Below are 27,120 nucleotides of genomic sequence, written 5' to 3' on the forward strand. Positions count from 1 at the left end.
TATCGAACCAGGCAGACGCTGAAATCAGTCATTCACACCGGCTCATCGTGACTCATTTGTTATTCATTCAGCTCTAATTCTAGGGTCGGGCTCTCTGGGAGGCCCAATTGTAGACATTATGTCTTGAATACATGTTTTTGCAGCACCTAGGCTATCTTTGTGGTAATGTCTAGTATTTCAGTAATGAGGCGCTCTCGTTTTCACTGAGGTAGTTATGCCAGACAGACGCTGTATCATCTTCTAGATACAGCAGTGTGATTCACCAAACTTCCACGGTGGTTGTCAGACATGCTCTCGTTGTGGATCTAAACTAAGCCTCATAGTAAGCGAATGAGGGAAGATACTTTACACATTGTAAACTCTTTAGAAGCAACTATAAATGTTTCTAAAGATAATGATTAAATATTTGGAGAACTGGATTCAGCTAGTGTTGATGTGATTAGTTCTTCTGCTTACACACTGAGCTCAGCAGTGAGCGTTGCTAGTCAGGGAGAGCTTGAAGGCAACAAAGAGCAGTTCATCATCCTCATACCTGTCGTTAGTTGTTTTAAGTAATCACAAACGCAACGGGAATCAAATACTGGCATATTAACAATAAAAAGTAACTCGCAGAAAGGTCCTCCATCATAAGACTCTGACGCGTTTCCTGAACTGAATTTATACTCGTCTTTTAGGCACAATGGACTGAAAAACCAAACATTTCCAATACAAATGTGTGTACCATTACATCCCTAGAGATGACATAATTCTACTAAACAATCAGATTCTTGCAGATTTCAGTTCAGATATTAAACGCTGTCTATTGTTCTTCAACCATGTTGATTTTACTGTTCAGTCTTCCCAGCATCTTTTCACATCCGACTAATTCCATCATTTGTTCCTTCCACATTTTCATTGTTTTAGGCTCTTTTAATCCACGAGTCATCGGAGCACAAGTTGTTCAGCCAGTTCTTGCTGCTCTGAATGCATATTTACTTTACAGTCATATTCCTTGAAACAGTGGCTGTGCGGTCCGTGGTAGATGGCATCTTCTTAGAACATCGTTTTAATGAAGAGCTTCACATAGCGTCTAAGTTAATTTATTTTCTTTTACAGCAGAGGGTTGCACAACAACACACAGTTGTGGTCCCTTTATGGCGCACAAGAAAAATGCAAAAACACAAAACAAAAACAGTAGTGCATTCCTGGAGTGCATTTCTTAAATTAGCATCAGCAAGAATACAAACGGCAGCAATGACAACAATTCTCTGGTCAGCATCTTGATATTTAAACTGTGTCGCATTATTATAAATGTAACGCAACACAAGAATGTTTGTGTCGCTGTTTCGGTCTCTATTTCAAAATGTATTATTACACCTAATTTCTCGATTTTACTGCCGATCTAAGTTGGTCTCCACTGACTCCTGAGGTGAAGATCTGTCTGTAGCTGCTAAATGCTCCTTCTCCAGCACTAGTTTGTTTAATTTGCATCTCTGGAGTTAAGTGCTGGACAGGTAGCATGCAGGCACCTGTCTGAGCTCGTTGAAATTGGTTTTCCACGAGAGAGGCTAATGATATCGCTGTAGTCATAATGCTGTCTTCATTATCTATATCTCCTAAACTGCACTGAGCTTAATGATGTGTTGAGCTACACAGTAGGTTGATCATTCTTAATGCAACTAAACAAATTAATCTAATCATTGTTTTTGTGACTCTCTTACAGAATTGTGCTAATTTTAAGTGAATAAATAATACAAATAAGTGGAGCTACAACAATCAGCATTAGTTAACCAGATGTTGAACCAATTAGTTCAGTCCACATGTCCACAATTAGGTCATACAGTCAATAATAAGGATAAAGAAATCAGAAATGATGAATTTTCTCCATATGTTATGACTTATTCTCTCCAGGCACACTTTCATATTTGCGTCACAACCAGACGTTTTCACAAGTAAAGGTGCAGCTTGTTTTAGTGGGCAGGATATTACAGAAATCCATGGATAAGGTGGTTGAACTGGGATAAGAAGACTGGGCTGTGGAGGCCCAGCAGTGTTTATGATAACATCAGCCCCCCTTCTTCCCCAGTGGAGCAGCTTCCCTCAGGAAGGTCAAAGGTTCACACACACACACACACACACACACACACACACACACACACACACGCACACAAAGAAGGAGACTTGGCTAGCCTCCCCCAGAGTCTTTCCCGGTAGCTCAGAGCGGTTGAAGCGAACAAAGCCCAGCTATTGTATGTTGTGTGCACCTTGTGGACCCACTAGTGAATACACACACACGGCCCACCCTCGGGCTGTAGCTTCTTTAATAATAAGGTTTACCAAGTATGGGCTTGGCATTGATGGCATTTGTGTTACTGGACCGAAGCTGTGAAATGAAAAATTGCTGTATAAATAAGGAGCGTTATTCTTTTTGTCACACACAAGTGTACATGTGTAATATATGACATGAGGTGGGAGGTTCGTTGAGAACAGCCCTACAAAATTACAATATAGAGGAAAACGCTAAAATTCTGTCAGGGTGGTGTTTGTTTTGTTATTGTTTGTGTTGTATTCCTGCTGAATTGTGCAGGTGATGGATGGAAGGTCAATCGTTGACCTCATTGGACATCTTGAGATCAAATTAAAAGTAGAAAGATGTGGTCGGAACAGACGATGGCAAATGCAGAATATATGAAGTATATATTTTTTCAGTATGTTGACCCAAAACCTCTGGTTTTTATGGGTGTTTTTCCCTCGTCCAGCAGAGCACCAGCAGGAGGTCCACATCTGTTTGAATCCACATTTGATCGCCTGGTTGCGCTCGTATACCCGCTCCATCAGCTGATCAGCTGTTTTGGGGGTGTTTTTGAAGTGGCTAGGCTCGTTGCAATGCCTCTCAAGCTGTTCACCCAACATTTCAGTGTTGAGAACAGTATAAAACACTTAGCCTCTAGATGTGGCCGGCTGACATTTCGTAGAAACTAAATTGTTTAAAGCATACTTTAAGGACCCGGTAACTTGTTGCCGGCTTATTATATAAACCCACTTCATTCCTGGTTCCTTTTTCATTACTCTGGGAATGTCCGCTGAAAAAACACAGAATGAGTGAAGGGTTCAGAATGCAAAGTAATAAAAGAAGCCAGCAGTCTTAGTTAATGACATGTCAACAAGCAGCGGGGAGTAATGAAAGCACAGAAATAGCAGTAAAGCAAGGAATCTAAGCATAGGGATGAACTGATTTAACATTATCAGTCGCGATAGCAATACCCGGGCTTTGGATATCAGCCGATACTAAGTACTGATCTGATACCAGTGTTAAATTAATAAGCTGTTTGCCTGACTGTGTGGTAAGTAACTGGCATCATTCTACTGGAAAGCAGCATCAGGCTTGACTTAAACATTGCTTAGCAAAACAAAATGCAACGTATAGATGGATAGATTTAGTTATTATTAAACTAATAAATCATAGTGTCCATATCCAAGTTCAGAACTTCCTGCCACAGAAGACCCACACTATCCCTCTCCATGGATTAAAATTGCTTTGGAAATCTTAATTTAAGCTTACCCAATACGAAATAATAAAACAAATCTAGATACTCAATATTGAAGAACTGGGATTGGGATAACACATCCCTCTTAGCAATAAAGTAGATATTAAGTTCTTGCTTTATTAAAAAAGCACTGTTGGGAGCGACAACAGCTCATGTTTTAGTTTGTTCAGTAGCAGAAGCAATGGAAATGTTGTAATAAGTTGACCTCCAGTCTCATATGACCTTTGAGGATGTGAGATACAAGAGCTTGTTGTTTAGAGCAGGAGGGGAACTGGACAGCCAGCACACACTGTCCATACCATGAGGGAGAAGGCCGGCAGCTGTGTGTGTGTGTGTGTGTGTGTGTGTGTGTGTGTGTGTGTGTGTGTGTGAGTGTATCTGTGTGTGTCTGTGTGTGTCATTGCCATACCGTGTTCCTGTAAGATGGCTTACAATGAGGACTTGATATCTGCCTTCCATCAAATATCTTACCCTTTCTCCTATTCCAGATTTAAATTATTTTTTCCATCATACATACTCAGGTGCCCATTCTGAAAAGAATGAGTAAAAGTGTCTATGGGGAAGTGCCCTGACTGTGAGTGCTGCCGTCTGTTGTGAACCTGCCTCTGTAGCATGAAAACACGGCACTATTGAATTTAGACCAGGTTTTTGTGTTGGTCAATGGTGCAATCGTTTGTTACATTCCTCAAGATAGCAGCGCATAAACAATGGGTCGTACACAACATGGGTGCTGGGCATGAAAATGCCAACTGTCACTCGGAAAAAACTAGTAATGACAGTTGTGCTGCTGTGTGCTGGATGGAAAGTAAGGCCCTTAGTTTTGATTTCCTTATTCCATCTTTATGTAACATCTTTGAGTTATTTGTAATGTTTTAGTACCAAGTAAGTGAGAGACTTCCTGTTTACCAGTGTCACTTGATCTTATCTGGGACACAATGTTGCAATTTTAAAATTGTACTTCATGAGCTTCATTTCTGTGATGCCATACAAATCTTTATTTCTTAACAAAATGTAAAGTATGGTTGCTGCCTCTGTAAGAGTTTTAAACATAATTTTGATCAAGGTAATATTGTGAATCCCTTTTATTTTGGCCATGATAATCGTGAGAGATTCCAGTACTGCCAGCCAGTCACGCACAATTCTCCTTGTAGCAGCTAAAAGGACAGATAAATAAAATACTAATAATGAAATGGAAAAGCCCATGTGGTTGGTGTGTTTTTAAAAATGACGTGCAATGACATATAAAAGAGTGGGAGAGTAAATAATCTGGCCCTTTAAACAAATGGCCTGGTTTTAAGCGTGTTGCTGAAAAGCCCTCCGGTTAAGCTGCTAGAAACTGCAAAACTACACTGTTCTGTCGGTTAATGGTCTGGTTTTTTGTGTGTGTGTGCACATGTGTGTACAGTACGGAGCTCAACATATGGCTTCTCTGGGTTGTTTACATCTGTTCTGTGTCATTAAATGAGACTGTGCATGCATGTTGTTTGCCGTGTGTGTCTGTGTGTGTGTTCGTTCAACCCCCTGTGTTTTATTTCCTCTGTGCTGCGGATGTGGGCTGCCTGTTCACTCAGTCTTCACTTCTGCTTTGTCTGTCTTCTTCTGAGTCCCTTCTGATTGCCCCACACTTTCTGTCAGCCAACATGTTTCCGTCCGACCCGTAAAAAGGACTTTTGTTGTAAATGTCACTGAAAAATGTCCTCCGAAAGGAGATATTCATGGAGGAACTGTAAGGAATCATTCATGAACTGCTAAATACTGCACAAGTTCTCCGTGTCGGCTAATGAATGCCACGGGTTGTGTAATTATAGAAGGAGGCTCCCGTCTTGGATGTGTGGACATCTTCATGCATTGTTGCATCAACAGAGGCCAGAGGTCGGTTATTCATTCAAATGGAGGGCAAGTGGGGCTGCAGTATGCTAAATTGTTTTGTCGTGCATTAATTGACAGTATTTTTAGTGTCGTGTTCCTCTCCCTGTCTGAACGCTGCCGGTGACTTTTCTCTCTCAGAGCACAGCAGCTGGTGGGGAGGGGGGAATCCCTCCTGGTCCCATGGGAGGTAACTGGAGAAAAGGCAGCGATGCAGACGGGGAAGTCAGAGGACAACAGTACCAGTCTGCCAACACACATACACAGTGCCATACATAGCCTGGTCTGGAGTCTGGAGGAGGGAGCCTGGGCCAGAACTACTACTACGATGACATGCACCAAATATTTCAAATCATTCCTTAAAAGACAACATTCCTACTAAGCTGTTTACATGGCTGATGAAAATTAATATTCCTGTTTATATGCAGCAGTGGATATTAACATTAACAGAACGTTAGTTGGCTTTTTCCCTTCTTACTAGGGTTGTCAAAAGAATTGAAACTCATGCTAATTTAAAAGTTTTGATATCAACAGTGACGTCTTCACTTCCTCCGGTTGACGAGCAACAATTCTCTATGATAGTATCTTACATTTCGTACAAACCAGAGACTGACTGTGGTACAAAGAACAAGGTGGCTGCCGTATTTATGCCAAGACAGTTATTTTCAGTGTTTATGGAGCAGCTACAATGTTAGCATAGCCTAGCTCTGATTGATCCAAACGCCATTCAGAAAACAAGCTTTTTAAAAGTTATTGCATACAGATTTAACAAACCATGACTTCAGACTTTTTACCAATTGTTGTCATTATGTTGTTACTTTATTTTTATCCATTTATTGCAGTTAAATCACAATGAAGTTGTTTGATTTTGGTGCATACCAGTGTAGTAAACTAGGCGATATGTGGTTTCCTATTCACAGTGAATACAGCTTAATTAAATCCACCGAGCACCTCTGGGTGATGTTATGAACTCAGACTGGATGCTGTTTGATTAACCTGTGTATCTGGGACTTCACAACATGTACAAAGCAGCAATGGTGGTTATTTCAGCCATGAATGATGTAACACCGTTGGTGTCTACATGGAGGTAAGACTAATAAAACGTGAATAAACCCAGATGATCCTGTAGCCAAATAGAATTAAAAATAATTTAGTTTGGCTCATGTCCAAAGAATGCTGCCAAAACCTGAATAATATTAGCATATAACAAATGCTCCATTCAGAATAAAGCCTAATTCCGAATATCCAAACATAATATGATGATTACATGACATGTCAAATTCAAAATATTATCAGATTTGGAATATAAGTGTGCATGGAAATGTAGTCACTGGCATCACATCCACCTCAAGAATAATATAACTAGCATCTGTAGAGTTAAACCAAGCCAAGCACTCTTGTTTTAAACTTTTGACAGTTTGTAGTAACGACCGACTAGATGATGGAGAGGCTGTAGGACAGCTGACCGGCACCAAAACCAGGACAGCATGGTTGCATGAAAGGGTCTCTACTTTCTTCATTTACTTGATCCGTTGTAGCTACTGTGTCCTCCAGGCTCAGCATGCAGCCATTAGTTAATGGGCCTCAGTCCCATTCCTCCTGGCTCTGTGTTTGTTCCCGCAACACAATGTAACACTATAAGAGTGTGTGTGTAAATAATCTCATGGTGTGGAGTGGACTGCTTGGTGAATAATGAAAGCCGAGGCCCTGCCTGTCTTATGCAACCCAGCGGATCCATTAACTGCCTCAGTGTTTGGTGTCCAGATGGCCAAGTCGCTGAGGAAGTCGGCACACGATGGAGAAGGCATGAGTCCTAGGAGGGGTTGAAATGATGAGCTTTGCATATACTTAGTTACTATACTTTGATAAGGATTCCAAGTAAAGGAAGTCCAGAAACTACTTTAAAGAAAGACTTGCGTGTCGGAGTTCTAGGAGGCGTAGTGTGATTGAACAGTGATGTGTGGAGAACAGACTTGTGGGAACTGTGATGACCAGGGATTAACCCATGACGGTAGTCTGGCTAAAATGGGTCAAATGAGAGTTGAATGCTTGTTCATTATCCTACATTGTGTGTGAAAGTTGTATGAAGTGGCACTTGAATTAGTGTTGAATTAGTAGATTGCCAAAGTTCTTGAAGATGGTTGCGTGTGAAGGGAGTTGCATTTATTTACTGACTTCATTTGGTTACTTCCTGTGCCATAACATGTATTGACAGGCTGAGGCTGGGGGTGACGGTGCAGGACTGTATGTTAACTGATTAAGCATGTCGCCCTGGTGCTACAGACATTGCATGTTTTATTGCACAGGTTACAAAATCGCAGCCCTGGTAGTAATACGGGACGCTTCGTGTGACGCTCAGACATGAAAGCCTATCGGTGTGAGATTCTCTTCCTGTCGCCACTGGGTGACCACAGGCCCATAACATGTTTCCATTTCCGATTCAGAGCTCTACGGTAGAGCCATTAGTACAGAGACCAAACTAAACTATTTGTATAAACCGGAGACTGTTTAAGGTAAAAAACAACAAGGTCGCTGTCGTGTTTATGTCTAGATTACATTATTTTAAGTGTTCAGAAAACGAGCCATTTGAAAGTTATTTGCTCATCATCTCGTGGACAGACCTAACAAACCATGACTTCCACAACATGGTCAAAGCAGCAATAGTAGTTATTTCAGCCGTGATTGATGAAACATTGTCTACATAAGCCAGGTCTAGCCTGGGTGATGCAAATATACACAATTGATCCCAGAAATAAATACATCTGATGATCCTACGGTCAAACTAGTGCAAGGCTAAAATTGGCTTCGCTTTTGGTGTAAACATACCTTTAAACCCCTCATCCAATAATCCTATCCATATGGAGCCCAGTGTCCCTCCTAGATTCTTATCCACTGACCTGACCTATAACCTAACCAACCATTTAAATGTGGTACCTAAACCTTTAATGTCTATTACCAGTCTCTGAGTTTCAGGGACCTTGCTAGTGTTGCATAAATAGCCTATCTACTGTATTTTCTTTTTCCTGTACTAACTGGTTTTGACACCTCTGCATTGTGCAGAGTCTTGTGCATGCATGGCTGACGATTTGAACACTTTTGCACTTCTACCACTTGATTAATCTGTGTCACTTTTCACTATGTAGTGTCAGATAAAGACTATCTCCGCCTTCAGTGCATTTTGACAGGGAACAAGCTACAATTCCTGCCTAAGGCTATGCGTTGCCTGCTGTTATCTTACAGTTATATTTATACTAATTCCATTCCATTTTGGGCACAATGCACCACCTAAATGACTAGTAATTCTAGTGATTTTTAATTGTCTGTCCATGAGGTTTTGATTTCTGTGCACTTGTTGGCTGTCATCAGCAGTGTGTTTTCCCTTTTGCATGAACACGCTGAGCTTTGCATACGAGAGCTAGAGCAAAACCTACAGTCTGTAGGAAGGAACGAAGACAGAAGGAAGTGGTAAGCATGGAAGGGGAGAGAAAAGGAGTTGTGTGGGAGAAAGGAGACAGACTGAGGGAAGGGCAAGTGAATAAGACCATGATTTGCCAAGTACATTACATCAGAGAAGAAGAGTTACGCCCCATCACCTGTCTTAGACTGGAAATGAATCTCTCCTGTCTAACACCACCGTGTTTAATCACACTGCTCTGAGAAGGAAAAACTCTCCTTGGCCTGTTTTTCCCCAGACTTAGGCTGGGAGACTTTGGAGTTTGCAGACAAACGTGTCAGCAGTAAATATGTCAGACATAATAGCTGGAAGATACTTAGCCCAAAGCAATAAAGGAACACCCCCGCGTTTTGGAAAATGAGTGGGTTTGCATTGAAACCACAATCAACAAGTCTTGGGTAAGGTTAGCTTAGCTGAGCACAAAGGCTTGAAGGGGAATCTGCAAGCCCCAAACAATCTCATTTACATGTTGTGACTTGTAATTTAGCTGAGTCACCTTGCTTTTGCTTCGTCACAACTAGTGTCTGCACCCAGCAGTTGTCTGTCAAGAAAAGTCTGAAAAAGCACAACAACACAGTTTGCATTTGCACATTTAAAGTGAAAAAAGCTGTTGAGCCATTGAAAAGTTTGGTTTTCTTTACTGTTGAATAGTTTGTTGCCTACAGAAGACTGGCTGGATACCCAGACAGTCCAGCCAAGTAGCACCTGGTTCAGACCACAAGATATTTATGTCGGTTCAATGGTCATTATGTCAGAGTAGGTGATTATAGAGTCTTAAAGTCTTGTCGTGACTTGGCAGAGAGACATGACAGACTTCACGTCGCTTTCCAGCCAATCATCTTTCACCACGTCTGTGATGTCATCACTACTCACCGGGTTGCTGAAGTACCCCTACTGTTTCTCTCCAGCTTTTGTTCTTTCTTCACTCTTTCATGATAGTTCCTCGAGGATACATCAAAGAGGCGGGGCTGTTGCCATAGAAACATAAATGTTTCCTCCATTTCACAATTCTACCTCACAGCGTCAACATTGTTCCTCTTTCACTTCACCATTGTTTACAGTTTGCAGACGGCTTTGTGCTCCTGTTGGTCAAAGGGACGGCTGTGACGTTGCATGTCGGGGAATAATAATAATGAATGCTCGACTTTCTGTTGGGACGTCATGTGGCTTCTACACACTGTGTTGGTTGTCGTCTCCTATGACACACTACAGTGTACAGGACCTTATATCATTTTAGCGTAGATTGCAATTAAAAAAAAACACTCACAATAATTGATCTTGGAGAAGTTTTGTTATCAAATATTAATATTATAAGTGTATTTCACCAAACCTCCACATTTCTATTAACTCACTCCCACTAGTATCCAACACCAGTAGTACAGCTCCATCCATCACGCTGAGGCCAAGTTATGCAACAGTCTCACCCACCAACAGAGCTGTGTTGTTCAGCTTCTGTCTACAGTTCTGCTCCTCTTACTGTAACAGGAATCAACATCACCACATCCTGTCTTACAGCAGCTGCAGAGATGCGTTGTCATTAGCAACATTGTGAAATAAACCCAAACAGTATCGCACCGAATGGCAGACTCTTACAATTTAAGTAAGCCAGGGTAACATTAAGGTGTGGCTGGTGATTGAAGGCCCTGATTTTGAACAAAGAAGTCATATTTCTATTGATTGATTGATTATTTTGTATTCAGGCAAACAGTGATCATTTTTGAATAACCTGTTAAATCTGAGATTAAACACTGAATACACTGAATAGAGGTCATGTCTCTGGATAATAACATTAGCTCCATCCCTCTACTGTAGCTACGTGACTTGATAAAATGGTCAGGATGAAGTCCTTCCTCCTGCGGAGCAGACTTCCCATTGGGCTTTGCACACATTCTATTTTTAACCATAGTGTCAGAAATGCTCCACATCTTTGGCAAGCAAACCTGAACTAAGCATTCAAAACCTTATCCACTGGTAAATCACATCACTGATTATTGCTCTAGTTTTTTGGGGGGATTTGGGAGATGGTTGTCCATGTTTACTAATATTTCTGGACTGTTTTAGGCTATGATGATGATTTTTTTATTTATTTCAGCAGCAGCAGCAGGCAGTTTTCAGTACAAAGCTCTGATTAAACCACCATACACTACTGGCTCAGCAGCAAACAGCAGACATACAACTCACTGCAGCTAACTAGCTGGTGAACACATGACAGCAATGAAGGCTGAGAGATGAAAGAAAATGAATATTGGATGAGTCAAGTGGACACAACATTTTTCTATCTAACATTTGCTAACATTAGCCACCAAAAGCTGCTTGGCATACCAGACCAATTAAGACTGTAGCTGTAAAGTGTATTGAAGTTGTGACACCGTTTAATGCTTATAAATGAATCCTTTCTTTTCCACCACAATATAAATGTTTGCATTGTTGACTATGGCTACAAGTTGCAAAGTTGGAAATACTTTTGACAAGTAAAATCGGAGGGGCTGCACGGTGGTGTAGTGGGTAGCACTGTCGCCTCACATTGAGAGGATCCCGGGTTCGATTCCCGGGTTGGCCTGGGTTCCTTCTGTGTGGAGTTTGCATGTTCTCCCCGTGTAAGCGTGGGTTCTCTCCGGGTTCTCCGGCTTCCTCCCACAGTCCAAAGACAGGATGGAGATAGGTTAATTGATGACTCTAAATTGCCCGTAGGTGTGAATGTGAGAGTGAATGGTTGTTTGTCTCTACATGTTGGCCCTGCGATGGACTGGCGACCTGTCAAGGGTGTACCCTGCCTTCGCCCAATGATAGCTGGGATCGGCTCCAGCCCCCCGTGACCCTGAATACAGGATAAGCGGTAGACAATGGATGGAAGTAAAATCTGACTTTTTCCATCTCATCTGACAGCAGCATTGTGCTTCCTACATTTTGATAAAAGAGTGTGGATTAAGAATTATAGTGTTATATTTTTCTCATCTAGTCTGTCTCTGTACGCTTCGTAACATTACTAATCCACTCCTAGTTGTTACTGTAAAACCTCACCTCGGTGAGTCCGTGACTTGCCGTAAGTCAGTTTACGTTATCCAGAAAGAGGCCCGCTGCAATGGTCACAATGGCCGCCGCTATGACCATCCACCTCCAATGATTTGATACATGATTTGAATAGGAATGTCCCTCCTACGCCTCTTCTATTTCAAGGAAACAAAGAACTGGATTGAGTCATTTCTACCTGATATCTGATAATGATATCATGTGGTTGCCTCCGATGTTTAAATCTGTAAAAGTTACGCGTTGTTACAGAAACCATTGGACAGACACACACACACAGTGCTCTCCCTGTGACTCAGTTGTTTGTGGCCTTGCAGAGACAGGTCTTCCCAGCAGCCCCCTCAGCGTTGTGGATTTAAATCGGTGAAAAGATTCCCTTTTTGTTGAGTTACTCCTCTCAGGGGCTTTTGTTGTCTTGGCATCCTCACGTTGGGCCTCTTTGTTGTTTTCACCTCCTTTGTCCGTGCTCTCCTGCTGGTATTATCTGCCTGTTACTCATTCACCCCACCCGTCCCTCTAAACCTCTTTTTTTTTACGAACCTCACCTCCCTTCTTCAGAACGTGATATGATTACAGTCCCGTTTTACAAACACAGAGTGTGGCCGTGGGTTTCTGGCTGGAAAACATCTTCAAGCTTGCTGCTTTTGAGATATCTCGGCTCGCAGCTCGGCCTGGTTCGGGCTGTTTAAGTCCTTTTCTCCCCTTTTGTTCTTCTTCTTTGAATACCAGTGTTGAGGGAGAAAGGTACAAATCTACCAGCATGGCTTTACTTTCCTTGTCCTTCATTCTACTTTCTCCAGTTTTGGTCAGACCCTCATCAGCTGCTCACATGTAACACAAATCACTTTCATGGAAAAATACAGATTGGTAATACCTTCATGGTGCTCCTCAGAGCTCACTCCCAACCCCTAAAGCAGGTAAAGCATTCAGAAACCTGATAGCCACTTGTTTTTGAAGGTATTTCTTGGGTGAGCGTGGCAAAACACAGGAGACGGGCAAAATAGCAGGAACATCGTAAAGTAGTTTACCACTTCATGCAACAAACCCTGCAGAACATAGTCTATTTTAGGTTTGCAATTTTCAGTTCTTTTAGATTGTGTTAAAGGAGTTGATGGGAAAAAAGAGCTTGATAGAATCGAGGCATATTTTAGATCTTTATCGTCTCCTGTGTTGAAAAGCAATTGTCTTTTACTTTTGAAGAGTATCTACCTTTATGGTGACGTATTTCTGAGTGAAACGGGATCGGCAGGCGGAAGGAGGAACTTGATTAGTTTGTTGCAAAGATGAGCTCACGACCGTCTCCAGCTCTGTGGAGTTCTGAGGTTACCGATTGATTGATGTCATTACCGGTTGATGTCCTATCTGACCTTTTAAGAGTTTTAAGCATATTTTGATGATTTTCGCAGGAAAATATCCTTAATCACAATTATTTTGACCAGAAAAATCGTGACATAAAGTTTTAAAGTTTGTCTTTTGCCTTCTAAAATTTGTTATTTCAGTGTCCCATGTAATATTTGTGTTCTGCTCCTATGTATGTAATTATTTTTACTATGTAAACTGAGCCTCCGTAGTGCAGTTTGTTTTATTGCTGTTATAATCACAGTGTCAAGTAATATGATTGATGGTGTTCTGGGCAGCTTTGTCTTTAAGATAATATTGGAACACACGTCGGCAGATACACAATATTAGATTACTGATCAGGTCCAAACAGCCTGACTGAGACCTTCTTAAAGCATACTAAATCCTTCGGGTTGATGCTAGCAGGATCGACCTCCGACGGGTGAATTCAGATATTACCTTTGTTTCTGAATGACACAGATTTGGGAGCACACAGCTCGTTCATTAACTTGTCTTGACTTGCACCAAATTGTCAGTGATGCAACTTTTAGCTCCTTTGTGACTTTGTTGTCCTTATTGTGCTGGTGAGCTGTTGATGCATGAAACCCCCACCCAATCACAAAACACCACCGTAGCAACAAGAAGTTGATTAGTTAAAAGTCTGTATTGGAGCTCAGAGACGCGTAATGGTCAGGCGACGCGGTGAGGAAGCCTGTAGCTTTTTATGGTGCTGACAGTTTACAGGAGCAGTCCTGTCATTATAATTATTATAATATGATATGTATTATTACTTACCAGCATCATCTGGTCCATTTGAGGAGCTCGCCGCCACATCCTTATCAACAGGACGCCATTCTTGGCTGTGTTTGACAGAAGTCGATGGCTGAACATTTAGTTTATCACATCAAGACATGGAAAGTGAAACGGCACGTTAAGACATAGTTTTCCATGCATCTCTACTCCAGCTTTGTAAACGGTTAGCCAGTTGGTTTCTATACAACACAGTGTGTTTACAGATGAGAGTTGTCACAAAGTGCCGTAAAAACCCCAATTTAGACCCTCTTAAAACCTGAATAGTATCAATTGGCAACGGAATATGACCCACATCAAATTCACAATATTGTCATATTTGGAACATAGCTGAATAATAAACAGTGAATGTGTGAAAGTGCTGCTATCAGTCAAACTGGAAAACCTTTGAAGGCTTGTGAAGCTGTATTGGAAGTATTGTTTCAAGTGCAAAATGAAGTGAGACTGGATCAGCAGTCGAGACTTGGCTGATAATGTGTGTGTTGAACAGTTCCTGAGCGAGGCCCCACATTATGCAACACTACCTGGAATATGAGACGGGTGTTGACTGTATTTCCTTTGTTTTTACAATGAATGTGCAAACCTCTGTTAATGTACTGATTGGGTCTTTGCTCCGGTGCTTACCGGTGTTTAGTTCTAGAGGTCAGTGGGTCAGCAGTGATGTAAGCGTCTGAAGTGGATCCTCCTCCTTCACATCCTGACCTGTAATTAGTCACAGTGCCGTGCTCCTCCTTGGTCTGCTGATCCTTTGAAATCCTGTGACCCTGTTTAAGCTGTGTGACCTGGTCTCATAGTGGCACCTTCTCTTTGTTTTTAAGTTTGTAAATGTTTAAAATTGAATTTGAGGTAAAAATGAATTAACTGTGGGAGGCAGTTAAAGCGGTTAGATGATAACCGAGTTCTTCTCTTCTGCTGAACATTCCCAACATCAATCACAGCCTTCATTTCACACGGTCTTCAGTTTGCTCGGTTGTCACGGAAATAGATCTGTTGTTATGCAAGCTCGGTAGCTGTTCTTCATGACAACTGAGCATCCACTCCATGTCGCATTGCTCTGATCCATCAGCCATTGTTTCTTCTAAATAGTTGAGAATAAACAGCTTTGGGTAATTGTTCAGCATGTAGACCCTAAATGAACCTATTCCTTATGTTGACATCCCTAGTTTGGGCCTTGAATTGGGATTATTTTGTTGAATGTTTTGTTTCTGAGATCACTTTGACCCTTTTTCATAAATAAATCTATCGTTTCTTAATAATACTTGGAAGAGGCAGTGTTGGAAAGTAAAATAGAATATTAATTATGAGAAATTATGCATTTTAAAAGTGTAAGCAGAACCATTGTTTAAGGTTGGTACACAACTACTTCTTGCCTTGAGCATGACCTCTGTTGATGTCACATCTATTTTTACAATAAAGATTGTTGCATGTAGCCCCTTTAATCTCTGATCCAAGTGACGTGCAGCTCTAACTAATAGGCACATCGGCAGACGGCTGCCGTTCTGCTGTGTGGGTTGAAATGTTTTAATCACGTTGCACTTCTGGCAGAACCACATCAGTGATATCATAGCAGGTGTTTTCTATTAGTGGTCAGAGAGGGCCCATGTGGAGATCAAGCACACACAGAAACATGCGTGTAGGTCATTGGTTCATGCCTTTTCTTATCTGTAGATGTTTTTTTTTTGGGGTGATTGTTTGGCATTATTCGTGATGTCTATTCTGCAATAGAGAGATGAAGTCACGCCCCTACCGGTGTTCCCCCAAGCAACGTTATTTGAGAAAAACTTAACTGTCTTACCTGATTTTGTTTTATACTAAACTTGCATATCAACCCACAGAAGTCTCATGTTTTACCTGCAAGGCACACGTTTTAAAGCTATTGTTCATTGTCTTGGATGTGAATATCAGATTTCTCCACAGGCAAACAAAGCAGAGCATAAAGTCATAAAATCTTAGCAGGCCACACGCCATTGCTGGGCTGCTGACAACACTGTCAGTCATGCTGGGCGGCTGTAGAGGAGGTCGTCAGCGTCTGAAAAAGTAGTGCATCCGGCCATCCCAGTTAGTTTTGCGGTGAGGTTATTCTGAGACCGGTTTGTAAAGTTTACAGCCTGCCACGATGTTGCTCCTGCATTACTCTGATTTTAAAAAAAGTGCATGGTTTCGACTGGCAAAGTACGGGTACATTTTTGTTCATTGTGCTCTGGCCGTGTGTGGTCATACACCACTTAGATTCACGTCACTCCTCCAGCCTGACAGCATGCCGCCCGTTTGGGAGGGGGTGTGGTTTAGTTTTGCTCTAACCAATCAGCAGTGAGTGATGTACTGATTGAAGAAATATGTAGCTTTGACAGTTGTCAATGTCAACAGTTTCAGTTTATTTCTTGAGAATGTAGCCCAGGAAAGAAAGGTGACAGACTAACACTCCAACTTCCAACCCAGCAAAAGGTTTAACTTGTATTTATAACATTATATAATAACAATATAGTTTATATGATTAAAGATCAATACTTGGCATTGGTTTACCAATACCTAATATAGTTGATTAGCTGAGGACAAATCAAACCAGGCTTTGAAGTGTGTACCCGAGGTGAGGGTCACCCATCTAGCTGTTTGGCTGCAAGGCTGTTCCGATGTTTTGACAATGAACACACTCACTACTGTAATGCCAGCTGTGAACTGTCTCAGCTGGACTGAAGCCACCTGGAAACCAAACGCAAGGGCCGGTGTGAGTCATCTGTTTAACCGGAAGAATCTTAGTTCTTGTCATGATGACACGTTGACCCTCCTCCTCCTCCTCCTCATCATCATGACAGAGTTGGCTCTGATCCATAGAGCACGTCTGTTTGAGGCCAGTGTCCTGCTGTTGAACCGTGGCAGGCCAGCACCCATTCCACAGCACATGCTTTTCCCATGATGCTCCTTGTGAGTCAGTCTGGCTTCGTAACAACAGCTACGAGGACATTTGGACAGAAATGCCTGCTGCGGTGTAAAAAGAGAGAGAGAGAGAGCAGAGAAAGGCTGTTACACTTTTCAGCTGTGTGTGTGTGTGTGTGTATTAGTGTGTGTGTATTATATTTTTGAATGAGATCAGTGGTTAAGGTGAGGGAGTGAATGAAGTCATTGCAATGTGCTCAATAATAGTCTTAGAAATGTGTGTGTGAGTGTGTGTGGACACTAGGGGTTGGGGGGAAATAAATTTGGTAACTTTTAATTCCCAATTTTTTTTTTCTGGTGCAATCATAGGAAAAGTGGGCCGGATTGGCAGGAAGTTGGTCAAAACAAAGATGGAGATTTGCTCAGTCCATCTGCTTGACGAAACACATTTTCCTGCATTGAAAATGATTGAAATGAGAGTGTATTTTATTTGATGATTTCAGCTGAAAAAGTTGATGTGTGTTATCGCAATAAGATCATATTGTGACTTAAGTATCGTGATGATATCGTATTGCAGTGCCTCCGGTGATTCCACCACAAATACCTTTGCAGTAGAAATACGTTCTATTCAAACCATCGCTTTCTTCTCAAACCAAACTGGAGCCTCCAGATATATCTGGTTGTCTTTTGCAACAACACACACACACACACACACACACACACACACACACACACACACACACACACACACACACGCACACACACGCACACACACACACACACGCACACACTCTCACTCTCTCCTATTTCCACCCCCATCTATTGTTCAGACAGCTCCCCTCCAGCTATGGGACAGTGGAGATGGAGAGAGTTCACTGTACTTTATCTAATCTCCCTCACATTTACTGTACACAGAAAACTCAACTCACACTCTCAACTCACTGTGAACCACGCGGCCGTATTTATATTAAGGCCATGTGAAATGGCCCTGAAATTGGAAACGCTTGGTCTGGTTTCTTTGTTCTTCATTAATGTAGAACATGGCTGAGTAGTATCTTATGGATCCTTTCTGCTTTATTAACGCATTGCTAGATCTAATTTCCTTTTGTCTACTGGTGTGCCATCTCTTATTCTGTCCATTTATAGCTTTTAGATGTCGTGAGCTATTTTAGACATCACAAATAGATTGATTTTGCTATCTTTTTTTAGAGATGTTCAAATACCATGTTTTCTTTTCCAAATCCGATACCTGAACTTGTGTATCTGCTGGTACAGAGGACATGTCCAATGGATGGACTAACCATGTATGGTCTTGCTCCCTAAACTGTACAATAAATATGGACATAGCCAAGCTGCACAATGTCCGATGTCCTATCAGTCACCATGTCCCATTGTTATTAGCTCCTTCTTACTGCATAACGACAGTCATAGATTTCTTTCTTTGTGAATTTTTCAGTTTAAGTCCTCCAAAATAAAAGCCCCCATTGAAGGCCCTGACAACAAAGAGAGGAAGTGCCTCCTCCTCCAGCAGCAATCAATAAACAGCCATTGGGCTGTCTGCCATCGACAGACCTGTGTCTCATCCTGCTGACGGGGAAAGCTCGATGCTAATGGTGCTTTTTTGGAGTCACTGCCGCTCTATAGACAATCCATTGATGCTTTATTGTGTCGGCTGCACGCTCACATTTCTTTTGTCCCACTCACAGTCTGATGTGCAGTTAAAGTGATACATTGATGACAGCAGGGTCAGTACAGAGCACGTCCAGTAATACTGTCATTAGGTTTGGGAAGACTAGGCATTGGAGATTTTTGAGAAGAGGGAAATAAGGAGACTTTAAATAGAGATGTTGGTGGAAGATGAAGTTCATAATCAAGTTGACCCAGATCATTTTAGTGCATTAAGGATTATGTGAAATGGAAGGTAGAACAGCTTTTCCTGAGAGAAAGAGAATACCAGGGTGGGGTGTTATCTTAAAGAGAAATTAAAATCAATGTCTGTGTAAATTGCTCAAAAGTGGGTGTGGCTTAGGGAGTCTTGCATTGTGAGATCGGGAGACGGAGGACAAGAAACTGATCAATTGACCCTTTTCTAAACCCTGCCCCCCGCTGCCGCTCCATCAAGCTCTCGGACTGTTTTTTTTCTTTAAAAACATGAAGATTAATGTTACAGATCAGATCACAAATGCGTGTTCCTGCCACTGACAGATGGTTAAGTGTGAACAGCATTATGGAAAGGACCTTTTTTTCTAACCAGAAACAGCAGCTTTATCGCTCATGCCAAATACACCAGAATCTATTGACAAAAACAATAATTTTACTGTCATCTTAACTTTCCACTGTTCAAACAATCACTAACTCTGGTTTGGTCAAAATAAAACCTTAATTCCCAGCGTTAAATGTGAAAATATTCTCACTCTACACACCAGTTTCCCCCTGCTTGTTCTCTGATGTCTGACACATACATACATTCACCCTGCACACAGAAAGTAGGAAGAAGCCAATAGCAGCTGCTTTTGGAAATTCTCTGCTCACCCAGTTTGGTCAGGAGTGAATGAGCGTTCGCCTCGCCAAGACTCTGCCACAGCAGTGTGGCTTCCCTGCATGGATTGTTCATTTTAGGCTGGTGGTTTGTGAAAACAGCGGGGATGCTCTCATATGGCACCAGGACATATAGAATATAAAACCAAACAAAGTATGAATTTGATTGATATCATCGGGTTAAGATCTCAGTCAGGGGTTGGAGACTACAAAGTGATGTTGGGGCAAGAGAACATAAGAAAAGATGCTATAGGGTCATTCCGTGTCATTTCATCAAATGCCTCCCACCTGACCATCTCAGAATGTCCTGAAAAAATTCAAGTACAAAGACACACTTGTTAATAGGACAAATCCAAAATATTAGGTCTCTACTGTCAATAGTTTTCTCATGAAACATCATTGAATGAAGGGTAGTTTAGACGGTTTTTGGCATCATGCTCTGAAAAGCCATTTTTAAACGGCAATATCTAGAAAACTATCTCACCTGTGGCCTTCAAAATTTCTACAGTGTATATCTGTTACTAATAGCCTCCAGACATGAAATATCAGGGGTGTAGCTCAATGATAACCTAGTATGGTAGGTACTTAAAAAGGGGCTTGTTGAAATAAAGTAGTACATTTGAAGGATGGCTGAGCTCCCATTTTTGCAGATAAAAGACTTCTATCATTTCTGCCTCTATCTCTGGTGTTAGCTTAAACATTCTACAAAATATGGTCTCTCTCAGATGATTAGTTTCACAGATATTAAGGCTAAAAAATGGAAGTAAACACATCTTTGCCCAACTTCAGAGTCATATTCCAAAAAACTGACAACACGTATCAGGTCCAAACTTACTCTTTTTTAAAGATCATATTCTTGTTAAAATCATATTAAAAAATCAGGAGGGTGTTTTGCCTCAATTTGTCGCAGTGATTTTTTAAAATCCTGATATTGGTGGAATGTTTGTGGCTGGTTTTGGTACTGCATATCCTAACAGCCTACTTGTAAACATCAAAGGAGGGCAATTCAATTGTGTTTTTTACCATTTACCAAAGACTTACATGTGACTAAATGCTACTGATAAATTTAGCCTTACGAAAACATTAAAATGTAGCACAGTTGTAGTTTCAGAGGCAATACGTCCTTGAATGTGAGTTAAACATGGTGAAAGCAGCTTTTAAGGTCTTAAACCATGAACAAACATAGCATAATATTGAAGACTGTACATTTTGTCATACTTTAAGTATATAAATACCACAACCAAATCAAATAATAATCTTAATTTGAGCATAAATATTTTACATTACAGTAGAAAAGTCTCCAAAGTTTGATATTGAATAACAGTTTGTCTCTATGCTCACTATGAGGGATCACACATTTTTCATCTTTTAGATCCAATTCCTTAGTCACATTCATTCATTTGGCAGTGACTTTAAAAATAGTCTAATGTACATCTCTGCTCTGTTGTGCTCATCTTTTTTGATGGCATACATGCACCCAGTTTCTGTAGAGGGAACGTCAAATCTTGCAATTCTATGCTGCAGTGGGACATTGCACATGTCTTCTCTTCTTGGCCAGTAGAAACTCTTGGCAGGGCCATGTGGGTGCATGAACTGAACCAGTACATCTTCATCTTCATCTGAAACATCTCTGATACTTCCTATCCACCATTTCTGATCATAACTCACATATTGTCTCATAGTGAGCACAGAGACAAACTGTTATTCAATATCAAACTTTGGAGACTTTTCTACTGTAATGTAAAATCTTATGCTCAAATTAAGATTATTATTTGATTTGGTTGTGTAATTTATATACTTAAAGTATGACAAAATGTACAGTCTTCAATATTATGCTGTTTGTTCATGGTTTAAGACATTAAAAGCTGCTTTCAGCATGTTCAACTCACATCCAAGGACTTATTGCCTCTATAACTACAACTGTGCTACAATTTAATGTTTTAATAAGGCTAAATTCATCAGTAGTATTTAGTCACATATAAGTCTTTGGTAAATGGTAAAAAACACAATTGAAATGCCCTGCTGTGATGTTTACTTGTAGGATATTAAGACATGCAGTACCAAAAAACGGCCACAAAAACCCCACCAATATCAGGATTTTAAAAAATCACTGCGACAAATTCAGGCAAAACACCCTCCTGATTTTTTAATATGATTTTAACAAGAATATGATCTTTCAAAAAAAGTAAGTTTGGACCTGATACGTGTTGTCAGTTTTTTGGAATATGACTCTGAAATTGGGCAAAGATGTGTTTACTTCCATTTTTGAGCCTTAATATCTGTGAAACTAATCATCTAAGAGAGACCATATTTTGTAGAATGTTTAAGCTAACACCAGAGATAGAGGCAGAAGTGATAGAAGTCTTTTATCTGCAAAAATGGGAGCTCAGTCACTCTTCAAATGTACTACTTTATTTCAACAAGCCACATTTTAAGTACCTACCATACTAGGTTATCATTGAGCTACACCCCTGATATTCGATGTCTGGAGGCTATTAGTAACAGATATACACTGTAGAAATTTTGAAGGCCACAGGTGAGATAGTTTTCCAGATATTGCTGTTTAAAAATGGCTTTTCAGAGCATGATGCCAAAAATCATCTAAACTACCCTTCATTCAATGATGTTTCATGAGAAAACTATTGACAGTAGAGACTTAATATTTTGGATTTTTCCTATTAACAAGTGTATCTTTGTACTCAAATTTTTTCAGGACATTGTGAGATGGTCAGGTGGGAAGATTTTCAGAAATTTGATGAAATGACACGGAATGACACTATATCAAGTGGTGTCATGGGAATCGTAGGATTCTGCTTGACCTATAAGTCAAGTCAAGTTTGCTTGCCCAAGTCTTTTTTTTTTTTTTTTCATTTTTTGGTCTTGGGAACAACAAGGATTTATCGATTATTACAGATTTTGGTGAAAGGATGTTGCTATTATTTGACAGTTGACAGTGAGAGGAAACATGAGTGTAGAGAGAGGTGAATGACATGGAACAACAGTTTAAGGATGGGTTCAACATGGGGAAGTACATTACTAGACATGTGCATGTGAGTTTCAGACTGCAGAGCTCTCTAAACGCCCATGTACCTCAGTTTGTGAAAATGAAACATTCTTCACTCAGGCAAAGTCTGCACAAATGTGAACGTAGGTAAAATGTGCATTAAGGGCTCAAAATGTGGAAATTGGGTTTGGGTCCTGTATAAACTGATGGGCCGGTCTAATGTTTGGTCATTTTGTGTGTTGTCAGATCTGTCAAAGAACCGCCTGTGTGAGCTGCCGGAGGAGCTTTGTCAGTTCATCTCTCTGGAGACTCTGAGCCTTTACCACAATGGGATGCGTTCACTGTCCTCCAGCCTGGGCAACCTCCAGGCCCTCACCTACCTCAACCTCAGGTAACTCAACACCATACTCACGGTCCAGGTCTAAAGCCCTCATTCTGTTGTAGTTTGTGTACCTACAGGTCTTAAATATGTAGACCCGTCCCCTTCAGAAAGACCCTGACTCAGCAAACCTAGCCTTGTCAAACACATGGTCTCCTCGCCTCCTCTGATAACGAGTCATTGGTCCTGGTTTAAAATTTTGGCCAACATTTCTATCAGGTTAAAACACTGTTATTTGAGGGGAGGAATGATGAGGGAAAACGGTGCCTAGTTAAAGATAATTAACACAAAAAGAACCAATAATAGGCTGTAAAGTTTGGGGTTTTATTATTCAGCGTTTTTTAAGCTGCGGTCAGGCCATAATACATTCCTCATCCCTAATAAAATAAATGTATATTCAAATATTAGATAGACATAGACACTGCCCTTGTAATGAATTATTACAAACGTTTAAAGCAGATATTTCTCCACTATGTCCTTTTTCTGAAGCAGAAAGTGAATCAATTTCTCACTTATTCTGTGAATGTAATTACTTTCTCTTTATGTTCTCTTTTTTTGTCTTTTGTTGTTTCATGTTTTTCTATTTTAAAATTTGTATTTATCAACATGTTCCAATAAAATGTATATTTTATGTAAAAATATAATGTATTATTTTAAGTATGTGCAATACAAAACAAATCCCAAGTTGTAATAGAGTGTAATTGTCCTTTAAAAGTTGCACTTTTGCACAAAGGTTCACAGTTTGGCGGTGCATGTATTGTTGGAGAACTGCATTTGAACTTCTGTGTTTGTTTATGCTGGAGATGAAGACAAATCCTGTCCAATCCTCCTTACAACAACAGAACCACGCTCCTGGGCGCTATCATTCACTGTTGCTAGGAGACCAGAGAAGCCGTCCAGGTGGCTGGTAATACAGGCGGCAAAAGTGTAGGCTCGAAGCAGATATCCTGTACAACAACAAGACTGAATGTAGCGGCACATTCTTTATAGGCTAGCTGGTTATTTAAGATATAAAACACAAGAGTGTATTGACCTTTGCTGCACCAGGCCTCCTGAATGACATCACTGTGTGTGTTTGTGTGTGTGTGTGTGTGTGTGTGTGTGTCCACAGTCGTAATCTTCTGTCCAGTTTACCCTCGTCGGTGTTTCAGCTCCCCCTCCTGCGAGTGCTCATAGTCAGCAACAACAAGCTGTGTTCGCTGCCCGCCTCCATATACTCCCTAACACACCTCCGACAGCTGGTATGATATACACACTGACACTCACACACACACACACACACACACTACTGTTTTACATTACTGCTTCATTCTGTGTGTAGAAGGTTTCTATGGTGATAGAGGCTCTCTGGCAGTACAGATGGTGGGTCGCAGATTGTGTCCGAAATCACTCTTCACTACTTCCTACTCACTATTCAGGGAGCTCTATGTAGAGGACTATGTAGAGGACCATCTAGAGGACTATGTAGAGGACCATATAGTGGACTATGTAGAGGACCATATAGTGGACTGTGTAGAGGACCATCTAGAGGACTATGTAGAGGACCATATAGTGGACTATGTAGAGGACCATATAGTGGACTGTGTAGAGGACTCTATAAAGGACTATATAGTGGACTGTGTAGGGGACTGTGTAGGGGACTGTGTAGACTGTGTAGAGGACTGTGTAGAGGTCTGTGTAGGGGACTGTGTAGAGGACTGTGTAGAGGTCTGTGTAGGGGACTGTGTAGAGGTCTGTGTAGAGGACTGTGTAGAGGACTGTGTAGGGGACTGTGTAGAGGACTGTGTAGAGGTCTGTGTAGAGGACTGTGTAGAGGACTGCGTAGGGGACTGCGTAGGGGACTGTGTAGGGGACTGTGTAGAGGTCTGTGTAGAGGACTGTGTAGAGGACTGTGTAGAGGTCTGTGTAGAGGACTGTGTAGAGGTCTGTGTAGGGGACTGTATAGAGGACTGTGTAGAGGACTGTGTAGGGGACTGTGTAGGGGACTGTGTAGAGGACTGTGTAGAGGTCTGTGTAGGGGACTGTGTAGGGGACTGTGTAGAGGTCTGTGTAGGGGACTGTATAGAGGACTGTGTAGAGGACTGTGTAGGGGACTGTATAGAGGTCTGTGTAGGGGACTCTGTAGAGGTCTGTGTAGAGGTCTGTGTAGGGGACTGTGTAGGGGACTGTGTAGAGGTCTGTGTAGGGGACTGCGTAGAGGACTGCGTAGAGGACTGCGTAGAGGACTGTGTAGGGGACTGCGTAGAGGACTGCGTAGGGGACTGCGTAGAGGACTGTGTAGGGGACTGCGTAGAGGACTGTGTAGACTGTGTAGAGGACTGTGTAGAGGACTGTGTAGGGGACTGTGTAGAGGTCTGTGTAGAGGTCTGTGTAGAGGTCTGTGTAGGGGACTGTGTAGAGGTCTGTGTAGAGGTCTGTGTAGGGGACTGTGTAGGGGACTGTGTAGAGGTCTGTGTAGGGGACTGTGTAGGGGACTGTGTAGAGGTCTGTGTAGGGGACTGTGTAGGGGACTGTGTAGAGGACTGTGTAGGGGACTGTGTAGAGGACTGTGTAGGGGACTGTTTAGAGGACTGTGTAGGGGACTGTGTAGAGGACTGTGTAGGGGACTGTGTAGGGGACTGTGTAGGGGACTGTGTAGAGGACTGTGTAGGGGACTGTGTAGGGGACTGTGTAGAGGACTGTGTAGAGGACTGTGTAGGGGACTGTGTAGAGGTCTGTGTAGAGGTCTGTGTAGGGGACTGTGTAGGGGACTGTGTAGAGGTCTGTGTAGGGGACTGTGTAGGGGACTGTGTAGAGGACTGTGTAGGGGACTGTGTAGGGGACTGTGTAGAGGACTGTGTAGGGGACTGTGTAGAGGACTGTGTAGGGGACTGTGTAGAGGACTGTGTAGGGGACTGTGTAGGGGACTGTGTAGGGGACTGTGTAGAGGTCTGTGTAGGGGACTGTGTAGAGGACTGTGTAGGGGACTGTGTAGAGGACTGTGTAGGGGACTGTGTAGAGGTCTGTGTAGGGGACTGTGTAGGGGACTGTGTAGAGGACTGTGTAGGGGACTGTGTAGAGGACTGTGTAGAGGACTGTGTAGGGGACTGTGTAGGGGACTGTGTAGAGGTCTGTGTAGGGGACTGTGTAGGGGACTGTGTAGAGGACTGTGTAGAGGACTGTGTAGGGGACTGTGTAGGGGACTGTGTAGGGGACTGTGTAGAGGACTGTGTAGAGGACTGTGTAGGGGACTGTGTAGAGGACTGTGTAGAGGACTGTGTAGGGGACTGTGTAGGGGACTGTGTAGAGGTCTGTGTAGGGGACTGTGTAGAGGACTGTGTAGGGGACTGTGTAGAGGACTGTTTAGAGGACTGTGTAGGGGACTGTGTAGGGGACTGTGTAGAGGACTGTGTAGGGGACTGTGTAGGGGACTGTTTAGAGGACTGTGTAGGGGACTGTGTAGGGGACTGTGTAGAGGTCTGTGTAGGGGACTGTGTAGAGGTCTGTGTAGAGGTCTGTGTAGGGGACTGTGTAGGGGACTGTGTAGAGGTCTGTGTAGGGGACTGTGTAGAGGACTGTGTAGAGGACTGTGTAGGGGTCTGTGTAGAGGACTGTGTAGGGGTCTGTGTAGGGGACTGTGTAGAGGACTGTGTAGAGGACTGTGTAGGGGTCTGTGTAGAGGACTGTGTAGGGGTCTGTGTAGGGGACTGTGTAGAGGACTGTGTAGGGGTCTGTGTAGAGGACTGTGTAGGGGTCTGTGTAGGGGACTGTGTAGGGGACTGTGTAGAGGTCTGTGTAGGGGACTGTGTAGGGGACTGTGTAGGGGACTGTGTAGGGGTCTGTGTAGAGGTCTGTGTAGAAGACGCAGCTTTCGACCACAGCCATAGACTTTTAAACTTTCTCTTTGGACTGTTACTAAGTTTAAAGCAGGTCCTCTAGATCTAATGAATCTTGTCAGTTTCAGTTCACTGGATTCTCTCTGTCGTTCTCTCCCAGGATGTAAGCTGTAATGAACTGCAGTGTTTGCCAGCAGAGCTCGGCCAGCTAGAGTGTCTGAGGGACTTAAACCTGAGGAGGAACCAGCTCACCACTTTGCCTGAAGGTAAAGACACACATGAACACCCGCTGTCCTCAAACCTCCTCTACTTAAAGTACTGTACTAGTATCTGTATATACCGTGCAGCAGCATTCATCAGTGCTCTTTCATGAAGCCAACTAACCCTACAAACCTCAGCTATGTCTTTGTCCAGACCCCATGGAGTGATTCTGCACCGGTAATCACCGATTGCTATTCAGTGCATCAATAACTGTAGAAGATTATAAA

General features: G+C 42.1%; 1 protein-coding gene across 2 annotated transcripts in view; it reads left to right on the forward strand.

Moving 5' to 3' along the window:
* The window catches only part of lrch4 (leucine-rich repeats and calponin homology (CH) domain containing 4), a 46,189-nt gene that overhangs the window by 2,761 nt on the left and 16,308 nt on the right, over positions 1 to 27,120 (forward strand). For both annotated transcript variants that reach the window (XM_084003751.1, XM_084003752.1), the window contains exons 2-4: positions 22,685 to 22,829; positions 23,929 to 24,058; positions 26,793 to 26,898. In XM_084003751.1, coding sequence (XP_083859877.1) covers positions 22,685 to 22,829; positions 23,929 to 24,058; positions 26,793 to 26,898 — 381 coding nt within the window. The remainder of the gene's footprint in view (positions 1 to 22,684; positions 22,830 to 23,928; positions 24,059 to 26,792; positions 26,899 to 27,120) is intronic.

The sequence above is a fragment of the Eutrigla gurnardus genome (genome assembly GCF_963514095.1).
Source record: "Eutrigla gurnardus genome assembly, chromosome: 23".
NCBI lineage: Eukaryota > Metazoa > Chordata > Actinopteri > Perciformes > Triglidae > Eutrigla > Eutrigla gurnardus.